Source organism: Rhipicephalus microplus, chromosome X (assembly GCF_043290135.1).
Source record: "Rhipicephalus microplus isolate Deutch F79 chromosome X, USDA_Rmic, whole genome shotgun sequence".
Classification (NCBI taxonomy): domain Eukaryota; kingdom Metazoa; phylum Arthropoda; class Arachnida; order Ixodida; family Ixodidae; genus Rhipicephalus; species Rhipicephalus microplus.
In genome coordinates this window covers 108579215-108598746 of record NC_134710.1, presented here as the reverse complement: position 1 = coordinate 108598746, position 19532 = coordinate 108579215, and the positions used below count along the sequence as shown (strand labels likewise).

General features: G+C 42.6%; 1 protein-coding gene across 1 annotated transcript in view; it reads right to left on the bottom strand.

Moving 5' to 3' along the window:
• Positions 1-691: 691 nt before the first annotated feature.
• LOC119176764 (homeobox protein Nkx-2.5) overlaps positions 692-19532 on the bottom strand; it is a 73382-nt gene continuing 54541 nt past the window's right edge. The window contains exons 2-3 of the mRNA XM_037428121.2: positions 6659-6831; positions 692-2176 (exon numbers count right to left, since the gene is read on the bottom strand). Coding sequence (XP_037284018.2) covers positions 1877-2176; positions 6659-6831 — 473 coding nt within the window. The 3' untranslated portion in view covers positions 692-1876. The remainder of the gene's footprint in view (positions 2177-6658; positions 6832-19532) is intronic.

Genomic DNA, 19532 nt, shown 5'->3' with positions numbered 1-19532 from the left:
GAGGCAACCTCGGGAACAATGCGACGCCTCAGCTTTGTACAGACAGGTATAACATTTTCTCTCTCCGTGCATACCGCATTGACGGGAATCGAGCACAGCCGCTAACTACTAGAATGTACTGAACATTTAAGGGTGTTCAGATTCGGTATTAGATTATTATCCTTTTACTGAAAAAAAAACTTCAAAACAATTGATCTTGACTTGATTCCCTCTTTGAAAGGTTTGCCTCTAGGCATGACATCTAGCCCACCTAAATACCTTTGTCTAAGAGTCTTCCGGGAGCACAATTCACTGCTTAGATTAATGTTTTATCTCGCTGACAGGTGTTAACCTATCGTGTTATCCCGTGTATGTGTATTATCCTCGTATTTAAGGCAATTTTTCGTGTTTTTTGTTTGCTTGTGGCGGTTTCTTATGAGGAATAACTTGCAATCAAATTGAACAAACAGCTTCATGTTCATACTCCCCGTACGCAGTATAAATCCGCCGCAGCGGCTCAAAAGCCATGCCATTTTGTCTGCTATACAAGCATGAATTCATATATGTTCGATTACCGCTCGCTGCTTCCTTTAAAAGCTTTGTGCACTGCAATGTTGACTTAAAATATATATTAGTCTGTCGTATAATATGTGATAAAATTTTTAAGCTGTCACGGTATTTAGAAATGACCGGACATGAAGAGTCAGAGAAATGGAAGCAAAACAGATATTTATAGTCGTACATACGCTATACGCAACATCTGGGTTGTGTTTACCACATTATCTGTGGGAAGAGTACAGATAAAGGCTGTAATTGAGCCTATCATATATGAAGCAAGCTTACATTTCTACTCCTGGAGTATGCAAGTACAGTATTATAGGTTGTCCGACTAGTTGTGTTACTGAAAGCTTATACACAAGAATGTAGATGCATACAGTGTTTTTCCTGAAGCGACCACCGACTGGCCGTCATATCACTTAAACAGCATATTTATCGTGCGAACTGGGCTTCATGTAAACAGATGGTGTGACCAGCTCATAATAAAACTTGTATTCAACATATTTAATGCCATTTCAGACATTGGCGATGTCATGAAAGGATATCGCCGCAACTACATCGCCCATTTCTGCTAGAATTGTTGAAGAAGTTTTGAGATTCGGTCTCCTAAATTAAAAATGTTTGAGAGGTATTTAAAACAACGTGATGAGTCTCTGAATGAGGAACATTTCAAAATAATATTTGACTCTTATACTAGCGGTGCGCAGATACTGGCTCAGAATTCGCCTTCAACGTTGCTATCATAAACAAATGCATTGCGTTCTCCTCGCCAACAGCTATACACTGTCTTTAAGATTATAAGGCACTCTTGTTGCGGCAGTGGCGTGGCACGCTAAAGCAGTAACTTACGTGAATCGAAGGTGGGTACCTTTCCATTCGTCAAATATATGCCTGATTTCGATTATGCAAATGCGACCTAGTTGGATGTTTACTCTTTTTTTATGTATTGTGCCTACTGCTACAATTTGTTTTGAGTTTTCAAAGGCTTATAATCTTTTTTACACAGAAATTATCACCAGCAGCCTCTGTTTGTCGATAGCTCATTCACTTTGACTTCCCCAGTACCATTATGGTTGCGTAAAAATTTGATACGAAGCCTGTGGTTATGCTCTGTCTGTATGGCCATCGATATTTAAATACTGAACAATACAAGATGGCTGCTCTTGCCACTGGGACGCTATCTCTTCCTCAGCCTCGTCCCTATAGGTATACAGGTTGTCGCTTGCACTAGAAAGCTGCGAAGCTTTCCTTTCGAAGATTCTGAATGGTGCCACAATAATGTACACTGCAGCAGTCCCTGCAGCGCGAAACCCACACGATGTGCGCCGTTTTCGGGCGTTCACCAAGACTTAATGGCTGTGGCCGAGGGAGGCTTGTGGCCCACCATGGCTGGGTACAAAAGGGCTTCTGTTGGCTGGGTGGGCGGCTGCGGCGGTGGCGGGCCCAGGGTCGCGGTGCCGCCAAAATACGGGTGCATAGGATAGGCGGACGGAGTGAACGGCACCGCAGCCGGCTTGCCATCGTGCACCAGCACGGGCACAGCGACGCGGCGCACGGTGGCTGCCGCGACCATCTCCAGGGACTTGTCCTGCTTCTGCCGTTTACACTTGTAGCGCCGGTTCTGGAACCAGATCTTCACCTGCGTCATATAGGCAGCGTGTGTAAACGCATGCAAGCTAAATGTTAGGCGCGAAGAGGTAACCGCTTGCATGTTGAAGAGTTTGAAGAAACAGATTTTAATGGAAAGGAAAAATAGCACGGGTTTTCTAGAGCATCTGTCACGGCTAACGTTAAATTCAAGCACGTTCACTACATAACATAAAGAAACCTGGTATGTCCCACATTGTCGAACAAGTTATAGAAAACAAATGCTACGTCATGTCAAACCATCTTTACTTAACTCTCTTCTGTAATTGCCATACTTTCTCTCGCGAAGGGTGTGGATGTGTTGATCACACATCTCATTGATTTTAATGAACATGCATCTTATATTTAAAGCACACGGTGACGTGTTTGAACATTTTAAAATAATTATTAGTGAATATTCATTATGCTTCTATGCTTAGTACGGATATTATTTTTTATTCTGTTTAACGTGTGTAGCAACGCGTTGCAAACTTTGTATATGGATCAGTTCGATGTTTCAAATACAAGTGTTTTAATTTATTGTACTTTTGATTTTGCCTGTCCACTGTTTGTTGCCAAAAAAAAGGACACAGACCTCGTCAGGCCGTTATGTGAATTTTGTCTCTGTTCCTGATATTTGTGCCATGTATAGATGCGAAATAAAGTTCAATTTCAATGTTTCCAATCTATGACTGTGCATGGCGTACATGTATCACGCTGACTTTTGGTTTGCCTTGACACCATGGGAAAAGTTTTGTTAGTGGTCAGGTCTATATTAATTCGTGTGCTGACAAGCCATCATAAGACAGCACATTACATGATGTTAATCCATTTGTAGGTGCCCCAATCACACCGGCATTTGTGAGCAACACTTATATGTGTTAGGTGCCAGACATGCCAATGGTTGGTGTGTTTTGTCTTTTTCATCACTATCTCTAATAATAATCAACGCAATGATATTATAGCAGATTTTAAAGGATTGAAATGCTGATGTTTTTTTTAAGCGTGTGCACAAGTCTGCATATACAGGCACTCCTATCTCGTTAGAAAAGATTGCTTGCTGCACACAAACAAAACAAAACAATGTTCAAGGGAAAACGAGGATACATTTTGTACAGGGAAGAGTGTGGCTTCGAAATGTTGGTCACATACGCATAAAGATTTCGCGTAGAGAAGCAAGCCAGGCAGTTCAACTTGAGCACTTTCTTTTGTATACAGGAGTCCGTTAGGCTGGAATACAGGCTCAATAATGATCCTTATGCACAAGTGGCGTTGCAAGTATAGTGAAGTAGATCCTCCGTGACCAGTCACAACGTGGTTTATTTCGACGTTTCAGCCACAGTTTGGTCTTCATCAGGACTGAGGGTACAGTTTGTTAGTGCTCAGCTTTATACAATCTTAAATCAGAGGGGAGGAGAGAGAAACAGAAAAAAAGAAATAAAATAAAATAAAAACAAAAAAGGAGAAAAAAGAAGGTGGGCTCCCCCGGGCGCTCCCTTTCACTCTTACTCCCCTTTCTCGTCTCTCCCTTTTCCCCTTTTCACCTTTAGGATGTGTGTGGTCTGTGTATCCTTCCTTTCACTAACGCATTGTTCCCGACCAGACGGCGCCTCCTGGCTCTGGCGGTTCGGTGTGGGGGGAAAAGCTTTGTTAAAAAGTTTAAGCCTTTAACTACTCAGCGCCAGCGCCTCGTCGACATCTTGCCATTGAAAGAGGGGCGCCGCGTATTGCTGCAGAGGCTGGCAAGCGGGTGCAATGTCAATTCTTGCCCGCTTCTGGATTACGCGTGCAGCAGGGGCCTCCCGATTGTGCACAGTGTTGCTGTAGGGCATGTCATGCTTGGCACAATTGATTGGATAGTAAGGTATGAACAGAAACAGACGACAGCTGTACTTAGGAAGAGTAGTTACACTTGGAATCATTTTGAGTTGTCCAGTGCGCTTCGCAGCTGCAGCGCCGTGAACTCAGTTATTATTTTCATTATTGCCGTTATTGTTTTCTAATGCTTTAATTGCTGCAAGTGTACCCGGATTCTCATTTATTCCTCTATCGAGGGTGTTGAATCAGTGCATAAGGTATGACTCTGGTTGTTCACGTTCTCGGTTTGATTTAAATCCCGTTTCTAAAAGTGTTACTGATAGTTTATCGAATGCGTGGTAGAAAAGATTGAGATGTTTTGATAGAGGCAGATTTGGGGCTGTTTTCGCAAGGGCTCTGTGAATATTGAAGTGAATCCTAATTGGTGTTTCTGTTTGTTCGATGTACTGCATACTGCACATGTTGCATTCGAGTAGGTATACCACATTAGAGGAATCGCTTGTTAGGTTTCCTCGTATGTTAATCGAAAACTTGGACTTTGTGCTGGTTGCTTTGTGCGTTTCTCGCATTGCTTTACACACTAGACATCGTGACTTTAAACAAGATCGGCATGAATTATTAGGGGCTGAGGTATTGATTTAAGAGTGGAAAAGTGTGTCTTTGAGATTGTTAGTCATCGGTAAACGACGCCAGGAGCGGGTGGGAATGCACGTTTCAGACGTTCACTTTGTTACAGAATGTTGTAATGTCGTTTAAGGATTTTGTTTACATCGGGGAAATTTGTGCTGTAAGTTAAGCAGAGGTTTGTTCGTTGTGGGTCTTCTTGCGGTGGTCGATTCATAAGTGAGTCATCACGCTTGTTTTCTCACTTGTTCAACGGCGTCATCAATTACATGTGGGGGGTATTTCGTTCATCGAGCATAAGTTTTAGCCTCTGTGAGCTCGTGTCAAAATCAGCGTCTCTAAAGCAGATTCGCTTAAACCGCTGAGCCTGGTTGTATGGAATACTGTTTTCACAGTGGCGTGGGTGATCGCTTTGGTAATAGAGGTATTGTTGTCAATCCGTTAGTTTGCGATATATGGTTGTAGAAAGCTTGCCTTCTTCTATCGTTATGGTAACATCAAGAAAATTTACGGTTGCTTGCGAGTAGGCCAGTGTGAAGTGTATGTTCGGATGTACAGCATTGTAAGCGTCGATAAAGCTGAGAAGTTCATCCTCGCTGTGGGTCCAAATAAGCAAGATGTCGTCTATGTATCTTCTGTATAACAGTGGTTTCACAGAACCTTGTGTAAGAAATTCCGATTCTTGCTTTCCCATAAATATGTTGGCATATTGGGTGCCATTTTGGTGCCAATAGCAGTCCCACTGATTTGTCGAAAATACTCTTGGATAAATTCGAATGAATTTAATTCGAGGACCATCCTCGTCAAAGTTGCGATGGCAGAGAAATATATATATATATATATATATATATATATATATATATATATATATATATATATATATATATATATATATATATATATATATATATATATATATGTATATATATATATGTATGTACATACATACATATATATATATATATATATATATATATATATATATATATATATATATATATATATATATATATATATATATATTTATATAAGTACGAAAGTTTCCATATTTGAGTACGACTTCAAATGGAAATGTTCCCTACGCTCGTCATAAGTGCATGCAAGGCGCTTGCAAACATGAACACATGAACATAGAACGACACAACACAAATACTTGTAAGCATTTGTGTTGTCTTATAAAATGTCTTACATTCTGTTGTGATCAATCTTTATGGACAAGTTCAACTTTCTGTCTTTACAAAATTTGTGCAGGTTCTACTGTCTGATTCTGCTGACTGTCTGGTCTCTCTTTGAAGCAGTGAAAAATAAAACGTTGTTGAAAGTAAAATGCCTTCTATAGTGCAACTGGCGGAAGCAAAAGCAAAATATTACGTCCTAATAATTTTAAGCTTGTAGTTACCTGCTTTTTTTTCTTATTTTCAGTCAAAGCGTTTGATTCAGCTCTTGCGATACGCGCTGTGGCCGTCTGTTATACAGGTACTGCAATCGCTTGAGGGTACGACTTACATAACATCCCTAGCACCATGCATATTTTCTGAGATCATGCGTCGCCTTCTGGTACATACGTTGTGATCCTAACTGAATATTTTGAATTACAGCAGACATGTAAACCTGGCCGAATAGGTTGATTTTGTGCTAGCGCATACTCAGTGCAGACAAAAACTTGTTTACAACCTGCGAATGAAGTGGGCATCACCACTAAAATTAATTTAGACCGTTTTGTCGAGTGCAGCCCATTGTATAAGGCTTACTAATCTGTTGAGCATTTTCATGTTGCTATAAGATGCTCATACTTCTGTTTAACGTTTTCCTCTGCCCTTCTGCATAGTTATATTGCGCTTGAATTGATATTTCAACATAGTTCTCTGTAGGCATGCTTACCAATTATTGAAGTGAAATCGTGACAGTAGTGCAAGAAAGGAAAGTGATTTCAGGGTGCGAATTAGAAAGAAAAGGTTCAGAGAAGGGGAACACCGCGTGTGTCACCAGTAACCACACTGAATATCATCTGTGAGCTAGTGCCCACGGACTGAGTGACAAACGTCTTTCCTACCTGAGTTGACGTAAGCTTCAGGGCATTCGCCAAGTGGTCCCTTTCCGGTGCCGATAGGTACTTTTGCTGCTTAAAGCGCCTCTCCAGCTCGTACACCTGCGACTGCGAGAAGAGCACCCGCGGCTTCTTTCTCTTGCGTGGCCGGCCACTGTTCTCCCGGATGACATTGGATTCTGCATTATCGACAACATCATGAAGACCTTCTATTTTTGTAGAGCTAAACAAAACTTGGAACATTCGCGGCATTTAAGTGTCCGTTATGAAGACGTTACGAGTATTTTGACTGCGCTGTGCGTCTAGCCGCAAGTTATATATGTGACGCTATGATTAATGAGCGACGTGGCCTGGCTCATACGCCAGAAACATGGCTCATACGCCATGTTTCTCGGCTTCTAATTCTAACTCCTAACCATCACTACCTTTGTATACGTTACAGGATTCCCCCTCCCCCCGGAAGAAGTCGCGTCAGACACTTAACAAAACAACAAAAATGGTGTTAAAGCGAGCGAAAAATGTCAAAATGCATCATAGTTCCATTTCAGAAGGGCTTTCCTTAACTCGCACAAAAAATCTGCAGCAGAGGGAAGCAATCCAGCCATATCTAAGAGAACTCGGGTGGACGAGGCTAGCTGTTGCGTCCTGAATGGCATAACCACGCCTTGGAGATCTGCACTAGTGATGACATCGGTTAAGTTCTTGTGAGGAACGGGTAAGGTTGGGAGTCCCTGTAGCATTTAAGGTTCGAATGTCGAAGGCATCGAATTGTGTGTCGTGGTGGGAACAGACGGTGTGCTTCCAGTTTGCGAGTGCGATGGTCGCGGCTGACGGAACGGTGTCTTGGTCTCTGCGTTCTACAGATGATGTCTTTTCGTCTCTTTCGTCGTTTTCTGTGGTTTCGGAGCTGTAATCGTAGGCGCAGCCTTGATCTCTTGTGCAAAACGCATTTGTGGCGCCGATAGTTTATGCGTATATGCCTCACGTCTTGAGTTTGCTTTAAGAGGCTCGCTTTGCGTCGTCGTCCTTGTTGCCGTATCTGTTGGAGTGTCTTGAATTCCTGGGCTAGCTTTTGCTGGCGTTGCTGCGGTTGTACTGGAATGTGCTGAGGTGGTAGCACTTCTTGAACATCATGCCGGTTTTCTTTACAAATTGATGTAGTGTCCAGTTGGCAGCTGGTAGTCTGTGGGCTGTTGTAACGCTTTTCAGGCAGTAAAGTTGGTAGGACAGATTTGAGTGGAGGAACATCAGAGGCGCCTGCGACAGAATTCATTACGTAGGCTTCTGGCACCTGGCAACCTGTAAGAGTTGCTTCTGAGCCTCCTGTGTTTGGGTTTTCAGATGGCTGTGCTCTCACTGGCACCACAGCAATAGGCGTGGTTGGGTCAGATTCTAGATGGGAATGACTGTCTTTCTGTGCAACGAATGATGCGAGCTCATCTCGCGCATGAAACTGAACTGTAAGTCCCAGGCTTGACTGAGTATCCTCCGAGCTTCTCTGCTCTATTCCGACCATAGTGAACGTGTGAGACATGAGGTGCGCGTTGTGAGCGACCGAAGATCCACGTGATGGAAAAGCAGGAGGTTGGTAAATGCTTGAAGGCTGCTTTTGACTGTGATGGTCGAGTGCGGTTGTCTGTGGATAGTGGGTTATAAGCAAGCCTTCGTCGTAGTCGTCGTTGTATTCTTTGAACTAAACAATCATTTCTTTTTTGATCTTTTCCCATGACTCGTCGTTTTAAAATATGTGGGTGAGGTAGAATTTGAAGGCCTCACCGGAGACGTAGTCGGTAAAGTTGATGATCATCTCCCGTTCCGACCATGATGCAGTGGTAGCGTGGAGCTCGAACAGGTCGAACCAATCTTGTATGGGTCCATCGTCCGCTGCTCCGGTGTACTTGGGGATGGGAAGTTCAGTAGATGCTTCTGACATGATGCTGGTCGATGCGTAATGCTGGGCGCTTGTACGGTAGTCCATGTATTTTCAGGCTGTCATGCGGAGAACTGCGTATATTATGAGCGACTGATGAAGGGGCAGACAGGTCTCCTTCCTGTCGACTTGTGTGATGCTATGATGAGTGAGCGACGTGGCCTGGCTCATACGCCATGTTTTTTCCATCTCACTTCTTCTTTCTCGGCTTCTACTTCTAACTCCTAACCATCGCTACCTTCTTACGTTACATATATATGTCAGTATATTAGATAAGTCAGTGATTCGGAATTGATGCATGTTGTAAAAAATCAGCGCGAACAAGATGAAACAAGACGGTTAGACAGAACTTTTACTGTGTCCTTCTATTCTTGTGCTCCATCTTGTTCGTGCTGATTTTTACATGTATTTATTGCATGTGTGTGTAGGGTTGGATTCATCATTGCATTCACATCAGGAGCGGTTGCAGGGTGGAAAGGGTAGGGGGGCACCCTACAGCATTTTGTCACCCACCCTGCCCTCTTTTCTTCCCGAGAAAGCGTGGTCAAAACAAAACGTTAAGTTTTCTCCTCCCTGCAGCCATTCCTACACAAGAATTTAGCGAGCAGCGACCACCATCCACATACTAGTTCACTTGTTCAAGGAAGGAAGCGTAACTTTGAGTCGTTTTTGTTGAGGTAGCATTTATATGGACCCTCTCAGGTGAATTTTGCCACCGGCGTCGGCGTCGACCTAACCGTCATTCACTGTGTATGTATACATATCTATATATGTGAAAACGCAAGAAAGAAAAATAATACAAAAAAAGACTCCGACGTGCGGAACCGAAAGTCGGACCTCTGAATTGCGAGTGCGAGGAGTTAGGCACTGAGCCACGAAGGAGCACCTCATTCAACGTTCAAACGGCAAGCTATTTATATCGACCACTTACTATTAAACTTTGCATTAAAACTTAGTGCCACCATGTGCTTAAAAATTGAGATTGGTGCAAGAATGGGCGAAATACTTTGCAAGTACGTTACTGCTGGTGATGGGCATCTTTGATTGATTGATTTGTGGGGTTTAACGTCCCAACACCACGATCTGATTATGAGAGATGCCGTAGTGGAGGGCTCCGGAAATTTCGACCACCTGGGGTTCTTTAACGTGCACCGATATCTGAGCACACGGGCCTACAACACTTCCGCCTCCATCGGAAATGCAACCGTCGCAGCCGAGATTCGATCCCGCGACCTGCGGGCCAGCAGCCGAGTACCTTAGCCATTAGACCACCATGGCGGGGTGGTGATAGGCATCTTGGGGGAAAGTATCGTGTTTTAAGCATTACCAGAAAGATGGCGCGATGCACGCGCGTCGCCACAACGTCACGACGCGGTGGCGCGCGCTCTCATCTTCCACGTGCACGCTTGCTTATTTCGCAGTGGGATCAATCGTACGCCTTGGGATCTCACCGGAACAATTCTGTTGTAGTTACCGGGCGCACAAAGATCAGTGCAATCGTTGCACATGCTCCGTTTGCGAAAAGGGCGCGCTTTTCATACCGAGCGAAGTAACAAATGAGACGCTTATTGGCGTTAATCTGTACCTGTACGTTTCGTTCGTCGTTTGTGCATAAAAAACGTGGGGCATGTTTCGGTTTGCTTGCCAGTATGCGCGTAACTTGCTATTGCGTTCATTGGTTCACCTTAGCGGCAAAGCTGTCAGCTTTTTTATTTGTTAGTCACGATAATAATGAGCATTAAGTTCTCAGTAATATTCGCTAGTTCAAACGACTTCGAGGTTCGAGTACCGCCAGTGACACCTGTACACGGCATGCTGTTTTGTCATTTCACAAGCAGCTCGTAAGGACAGACAGAATTTAGCAGCAATGACAAGGCAGTAGTACGTTGAGTTTTTTACGGACAACTTGATGTCGGTTAGATTTCAACACTGTCTCAAAGAACTATGCTAAACTCATGTAAGACTATGGCACTTATGCAACAATTGCCAAAACCACTATGCAGCAGCCATGAGGTGGCACTGGCGTATCTGAAAACATGGAGGAAGAAAAAGAAAGAAGGGCGTGATTCCCTCTATTTATTTACTCGTTTCTCAGCCAATTCCCCAAAGTGCGTGTGAGCCATGCATTTAGGCCGCCATCATCATGATCATCAGCAGCAGCAGCCGCAGCAGCACAACGTCATGTTGCCAGCCTTTGCAAGTGAACCTGTTTTGAAGCAAGCAGGGTCAGCCCAACACATGACCTTTTGCATCAAAATCACGCAAGTGACAAGAGTGGCCTAGACTTCAGAGTGTGACACCCGGTAGCTTTTACTTGACACACGCTTGTTCGGTGCAGACCAGCCGGATCACGTTGAAAGTTCAGAAAGGCAACACCACCGAGAGTACTAAAACCTAGCGCTCGGTGTGACGTTTTGCTCACATATTGGGCCGACATGGTGGGCTTCACTTGGGTGGCCTAATGCTCCCTTTCTTTCTTTTTTCTTGCTCTACGTCTCAGAAGGGCAGGAATGCATAAGGCTAGACAGATAAGTTAACCAAAAAAGTACGGCTTCATACCGTACAGTGGGGTACAATAGGGAAAAAGATTTAAAGAGAAAGAAAGGAAGAAAGATCGGTTATAGAAACACAAATCAGAGCTTAAAGTATGCAGTTCGTCACTATCGCACCCATCTTGAAGGACCGTATTTTGTCCGAAGTCATGCAGTGCGCGGAAGGCTTTGTTGTTTCTCTGCATGCATGTCTTCAACTTGCGCATTCCGGATCATACTCAATTGGGCTGAACACAGCGCCATACAATCAGGTATCGGTAAATCACACAATTTGTGTAAAATTCTTTTATATTAGATCATGGTTGCGAAATTTCCGAATGCCATATGAAAGAATTGCCCTGATGATTAAACTCAAGACATGTTTCATGGGCAATATTTCAGTTAGGGACAGTTGTGTTCAGAGTTGCCGTTAGGTGGACTTGAAAAGGCGCCAGAACTAAAGCTAAAAGAACTCAAGCCTATTTTTTCAATACCACCTTGAAACTATAAACGCTTGAACTCACAACATGACATTCAAGGAGTGGAACTTAAGATTATCTTTAAGGTAATGCAAAATTTTTGCAGGTGGCCTTTATGGTATGCAGCCTAAAAATATACGTAAACAGTTGCTGCGCCCTTGTTAAAAAGGGAAAATTTAAAATGGTTTAACTTTTTAAAACAGCCTGCTCTTTGTAGGCTGTTCTCATTTCGAAGGAAATTTGGAGATTTAATTGAGATAATATTGTTACTCTCTGCATTAAAGCAGATTTCGCTGCCTCGAGGCCGTTCTCTTTTATTCTTTTAATTCATAAATTTTCTGCAAACGAAGCCAAATTTCTAGGCAAAGATACGTTAACGAAGGAACTCGAGAAAGCATGAGCGTTTGCCAATGCTAAAGAAAATTTACGCGCAAATCAAACAATCGAGAGATTTTGGCATGGCAAAGGTTTTAATATTGCAGTTTTGTTACAAATAAATAATACTGATTCTTGAAGAAATGTGCATCTGTTTGTTCACTGCATCAAATTTTCACTGTGTTGTTCACTGCATCAAATTTTTAAATTTCTTTAGAATTAATTAAATCTCTCAGTCCAAGACATATACGTATTTTCGCTTGGTATGGGTAACAGGACACAAAGGTATACCTCTATATGAACAAGCGGATGCACTCGCACTTTTATCATGTAATGATCCGATAATGTCTATTTTGCTGACGTTGGCGTTTGTAACTTCGGCGCGTTTTGAAAAATTTGCCGTATCGGACAACTTCGCAAAGTCTGCGTTGTCAGTTTCTGAGTTTCCTCACCTCAATTATCGTTGGAAAAATCGATGGTGTTCCTCCAGAAGGACCGATATTGCAGTTACCAAAATACGATGCCGAGACCCCCACTTAAGTTTTACCTACGCAGGTCTGGTCTGGTTGATTGATTGATATGTGGGGTTTAACGTCCCAAAACCACCATATGATTATGAGAGACGCCGCAGTGGAAGGCTCCGGAAATTTCGACCACCTGGGGTTCTTTAACGTGCACCCAAATCTGAGCACACGGGCCTACAACATTTCCGCCTCCATCGGAAATGCAGCCACCGCAGCCGGGATTCGAACCCGCGACCTGCGGGTCAGCAGGCGAGTACCTTAGCCACTAGACCACCATGGCGGGGCGCTGGTCTGGTACAGTCACCTTTATGCCTCCATTGCAATGAATGTGAATCTCTTGATCATTTCTTTCTAACGTGCAGATTATTCACCAATCAGAGGAAAAGACTTCTAGACGAACCGCTTCGAAGGTTGAGATTAAATTTATCCCTTCCAGTTCCTCTTTCCTTTGGGCCTACCCTGCTGGGCTTTAGCCACAGGAGCATTTGCGAAGCCGTTTGCGATTTCCTTCGGGCGACGAGAAGAAAAGAATGCTAAGTTCATCGTTAAAAATTATCAAAATCAAGCATATTCATTAAAAACTTAACACTTTGAAATTATGAACATTTCTTTTTAAATAGCAAGACACCGTTCGTTTCATGGCCGATCCCCCATGGTGGGTTGCGCTAGGATAAAAGGGAGAAACAAACAAACAAACACAAGAAGAGTCTACTGGAAAAGTGCAGTGCCACGCAATTCGCAAGGTGGTGCTCGTGCAGGTGGAAGTATAGGATGGGGGCGGTTTGCCAGCGTCACAATCATGGTTTGCCCCGAGTGCCTGCCAGATGTCAAGAGTATGGTGAAGATCTGTGCATGATAACATGCACGGTAGTAAGTGGGGTTGGGGCGCATCGAGGATACATGTATCTCAAATACAAGACACTGCTGATATGATACAAAATACTGCTCTTGAAACGCCATTGTTCGAAACAATAAACATCGACCTGAATTATTGCGATAGCAATTATATGAACACTTTCGGCTGGATTTCGCCGCCGGCATCGGTGTCATGCACCGTATATGTGTACGAATCTATGTATATGGAAATGCAAGAAAGAAATAAATCAAGAAAAAAGACTTCGGTACGTGGAAGTGCGAGCCGTTAACCACTAAGCCACCGAGGCGTGCGTCCTTCGCGGTTCGAACGGCGAGCTACTTATATCTGCCACACATCGCTGCTGACGGGCATCTCGGGGGAAATGGTGTTTTCAGCATTACCAGCAAGGTGGCGCATTGAGCGCGCATCGCCACATCGCGCGGCGGCGCGCGCTCTAATTTCCCACGCGAACTTTGCAACAATTAGAAAAGGGGCGCGACGCTCCCTCACGCACCCTTATCTCGCGGTGGGGAGTAGGGGACAATCGTACGTCTTGGCTGGCCTCGGGCTTCACCTAGAACGATTCTGCTGTAATTACCGGGCGCACAAAGGTCACTGCAATCATCGCAGTCTCCGTTTGCGCAAAGCGCGCGCTTTTCAGACACAGCGAAGTAACAACTGAGATACTTATTCCGATGACGTTCTGAATAAGCGTGCATCTCTACATGTGAGTGCGTTTCGTGCGTCATTTATGCGTGAGAAACGTGGGGCACGTTTCGATCTGCTTTCCATTCTACGCATGACTTTCCAATTTGCTTATATCGCGTTCTTTAAATTCAACAGCAAAATTCAGTTTGCATTAAAATTATGGAAAGTACAAGAAAAATATTAAACATGTTATATGAGGATTTGAGACGCAATACCAAGTGCTCCATGTTTTTTTTTTTCATGAGCGTGCCCACAATCTCTTTTACGCTGTTTTGCGTTAGGATTGCGTTTTTTGTTGTTTTAACACCTAAGTTGACAACACAACACGCTTTATTTCCTTAACTTCAGGCGTACCACCTGTATTGTGCTCATAAATAATATTTCTTGGAATGTGCGAAGGGGGAATTTCAGAACCAAATCAAATACGTCTCGAATAAGGATGACACCAAATCAAGTACGAATATAAATCGTTTACTGTTCAAATAGTTTCCCAATAGCAATGATTGCAAATGTAGCTTAAGACTGCACGGTAACAATTTCGATGATGTTACTAGGAATGTTTTGTTTGAAACTAATATTCAGGAGCTTTCAAAAAGGAATAAAATATGACATTTTTTAATACTAAAACAAGCTCATGTACAGCAGCAAGTAGTGTCTGCGAAATGTTTTCAACTGCAGAATGAAATACAGCAGTGACTGCAGTATTGCAAGTGGTGCTTAGTGAATAGATTTTGAATAATATAAAAACATAAACACTAATCCAGGTAAATTATTTACTATTATTATGAATGTCGTGGCATTGCATTAATGTCATGTCATGTGGTGGATTAGTAGCACCACAGACACTCGAGGTTTGAGCAGGAATGTCTTCATCCTGCCATCAATATAGCGTCGTTAGCCCCCTAATTGCATATGGGTCGCATGCATCTGGTCAGTAACGAAAACAAAAATAGTTACCCATGGCTATTTCAACGTTTCATTCTTTCAAGCATTTTTATTGTGGCTGATTATTCGATTAATATCTGAAAAGTAATAAAAATATTCGGTGTTTTGCTTATGCACTATTAGATTCGAGCACCAAATCGAATGAGACGATATTCGATTGGTTATTCAAAATGTGTGAATATTCGGACATCCTTAAATATTTTGTTTAACTGGAACCACACATTTACAAAGAAAAAGGCAAACCTACGTCGAATAAAACTAACTATGTAATTTACCGCCATGTGGTTCTCGTTTTTGTATTGCGCCTAATTTCTGAACTAAGATGAATCATGGAACAAAGCTGTTATTCACTTTAGGGCCAAGTGCATATTGCGCGTTGTATAGAGGACAGTCTGAAATGTGCAATCTAATTTTTTGTGGAAAAGTACTTGCTACGTAGTGATCATTTTGGTGCTTGAAGAAAGCTGAAGAAAAATATGACCACCATTGTACCGAAGCGCTCTCAGATGTGCGTCGAGCGCAACAAACGGCACCTGGACCAAGGTGAAATGAGCGGCTATGGCTGCCAGCCGCTCATTTCAAAAGTTGATATGCTCCACAGCACGTCAAAATTTATGACCGTCGCACTCAGTGAAAAAAAAAAGGGCACCGCCATCTCCGAGTAGCGATAGGCTGATGGTACAAGTACCGGTTGTTTCGCTCGAAGCACGTTCAAGAGCGCTGCCTTACGATAGCACATGAGCACATTCAAGTGGTTTTATTTTCATAATTCATGATCTTTATTTAAAAGCCAGAAAATGTTCACCACGCTGCATGTAGAGTCGTGGACAAGCTTAACACGAACCCTTCGATGCGTGGCCACGACTAGCTTGACTGATACCAGCCGCGAAGTGCTGGGCGCATTTGCCGAGATAATATATACCTCGGTGGGCTTGAAAAGTACGTCGGCGTGTATGGTTAGCATCTTGTCAACAGAACCCAAACGTACATGCTGAGCGTGAAACTGCTGCAGGACACGCGGCGGAGCGTTCGTGTTAAAGGTGCTGACGGCTGTACGTCGACTAAAAACAATTGGTTTGGTCGTTTTAAGTGTGCTCTACGGTGTGAGGGAACGCACTAGTCCTTAAAGTGACTATTAACAATGTCTCATAACTGACCTTAGTTATTTAGCCAATTAACCACAATATAAAATACTTTAACTACTACCACATGACTGTAAACCTTAAGTCATCTGTTTCATTTAGTCACGGTTAAGTGCTTTTCTTCATACTTGATTCTATATTGCGTGAAACACGCTGTATACCAATTCACTGTCATTTTTTTTACACGGAACCATCTTGCTCTTTGCCTTTGGTATGTTCGTTTTCTTTTTTAGGTCACCGTAGTTTTTTTCTGTCCTACAAGTAATCTGGTAAGCAGGTATAAAAGTTGCATTAAGGGGAATAGCAGTGAGATCTTGTCGTGTTTTTTTTTTCAGGTACAATTCATCTGAACTTTGTGGGTGGAACAAGTGCTCTTAAAGAGGAAATAGCAAAAGATTGCATGTTAGTGAATACGTTGCTATCAAAAGTTTCACGCAAGCAGATAAGTAGAGTATAAAACGTCATTGCAGTTTCATGTCCTCAACGAATTGTGTGCGCTGACTCGATAATCTCATAATGCTTCTCATGAAATATTGATACTAACGTTGTTGCTATTCAGCTGTCGGCTGATGAGGTATTATCAAAGCTCTATCTAGGCTTACAGACAATATAAGACAGCACCAGCCTTCGCGCAATATTGAGCCTACGCTTCTTGATGAATTTCCGGCAGTTAGATGGCAACTCCAGTTCGTCGCCAAATAGAACTGGTAGTGACCCCATCAATCACTGATAAGGCCGATTATAAAGAGATGTCGGGTAAACAAATCCTAAGTTTCGGAATGAAACTAATATACATTGAGCAAGAAACACAGAACTCTCGAAATTCAAACAGATATCTTATTGAAATATTTTAAAACGTTCGTTGCAATTAAGACATTTTCCAAGAAACACTTCAATGCATGGGCATTTGCTGCTTCAATATATACATAAATAACAGCGAACATATATAACACTAAACTCGGTTCCCGTGGCAGCAGAGGCAGCCACGAAAACCGAGAATTTAGCCAACATTTATTCTGCTGATACCGACGCTCAGGGACTTTCAAGAAAGCGGTGGGTCACTGTATCACGAGTGGAACTGTACCAATGCATTAAGTGGAGTCATTCCCTGCATCGGAGCTGCATCGTGGCGCTGCCTGTTTCGGCTGCCTGCAACTGATTGTGGGGCCCACGTGGATCCACGTCACATCGGCTGTTCTGCAGGCACCATACACAAAGCACCACTGGTCCTTCGCCGTCATTTTGGGAGGAAAGGCAGCCACGAGAACCGAGAATTCACCCCACGTTTATTCTGCAGGTTGGAAACTACTTTCTTTCATTGCTTGTCACTTAAGTGTGATTCACTGCCCTGCTGCCAATTGCTGACTAAAGCATATCTATTTTGAGATGGTTGATATGTAGTGTTTTTTTCTGCTGTTCAGGATAGCAAATTATGTCGCTAAAGTTAACCGGGAAATTGCGGATTCGAAGCGTGAATTTCTTAAAGAACTGCGAGAACTCAAGCAAAGTGTGGAATTTGCTGGTGACCAGCATGAGGAAAGTCGGGAATTGGACGAAATCTTGTCTGGTCGGGAAGTAATGGCATTGTAAAAAAAAGACACTGACGCTGACCAAAAGGGTGTCAATAACATTAGTGAACCAGGCTTTCATATGGAGGAGGAAAAGTCTCTTATATTTTTGACACCCTCTTGGTCGGCGTCAGTGTCTTTTTTTTTTTCTACAACACCAGTATGAAGCACTGGAAAAAGAATGTGAAGCACTTAAGCAGTGAAATGCCAAGCTAAAAGCAGCCAAGAGCCGCTTTTGCAAGAAGTTGAGAAATTAAAGAAGCAAGTGTCTCGGAACTCTCTAAGATAATGACACGGGATCAAAATTCTAGAAAAAGGAATATTGATGTGAAAGGTGTTCCTTGCTCGCACAATGAAAACATTGGGAATATTCTGTAAAAAGTATGAGATGTGCTTCGCGTGCCAATGACAGAACAAGATATTGATGCTTGCCATCGCGTCCCCTCACGGAACTCTGATACTGATAAGAACATCGTGGTGTCTTTCAACCGTCTCTCTAAACGCAACGCGGTAATTCAAAAACCACGGAAGGCCAGAATCACGGCTGAATACATTGGTTTTTATTCCAAGCAGTCAGTTTTTGTGACTGGACCTTTATGCGCTCAACTGAAGCACAACTACTTGGTATGACAGTTGTAAGGAAGAAAGAAATGAAATGGCGATTTGTATGGGTGAGGGACGAGAAAATTTTCACCCGTAAAACTGAATAATGTGTCGTTGTTAAGATCACGTGCGAAGCAGACCTATCTAAAATATTCTAGTGATTATTAGCAACAACAAATGTTATACCTTCGTAAATGATAATTGCGCCATGTAACCTCCTTCATCCTGGCTATGCCGATTCTCTTACTTTGTGGCATTTCAATGGTGAGTCTGCCCGTAATAAACACGACCAGATACAATAATTTCTTGGTGACTTTTCATTTAGGTTTGATATTTTAATGATAACTGAGACGTGATATACTGTGGAGAAGACGATGTTATTCATTTGCCAGGTTATCAAAGTTTCGTTTTAAGTAGACCAAGCCGTCGTGGTGGAGGAGTCATGCAGATGATGTCAGAAAGGCTTTTATGTACCTTGGTTGTAAATCTTTCCAAAACTACACCAGACTATGAAGCGCTAATATTACAATGTGAATGCAATGTTTTCGCAGATTTGTATCTACCGCATGATGGTAATAGTGAAAGTTTTTTTTTGTCTTCTTAGAGGAGCTACTATGTTGTGCATATCAAAATAGATTGTGCATAAACATAGGTGGTGATTGCAATATAAATCTTCTGCAATCAAAATCATTTACTCAGGCTTTAACACTACTCCTTGACTCTTTAGGTTGTTCGAACATAATAAAAGCACTCACTCGCGTCACAAGCCTTACTGAATTTTTTATCAACTTATTTATTCCAAATAGCCCCTGAAGTGCGAAGTGTGGGCCCTGTGGTACCATTTCTGCTGATTTAGGTAATCATTCGCCGATTTACTTGTTTTCTAAGCGAAACAACACTTTTACAGCAAGATGACGTGAATGTAAATCTTTCGTAGTTCAGGAGATGAATCCAAGAACAATGAATGGATTTCGAAATCAGCTTGACGTCGTTGACTGCGCATCCGTATTTAACTGTAGCGACGCTAAAACAGCTTATAATACACTAATGCGCATGATAAAAAAATCTACACTAGTTGTTTCAAATTACAACTTGGTAAAGATATATAAAACACTACGCAAGCCTTGGTTAACAAGTGAATGTAAATACAATTCGTCAGAAAAACGAATTATACAGCCACTTTGTGCGCTCAAGAAGCCCTGATCATTTTTCTGTTTCT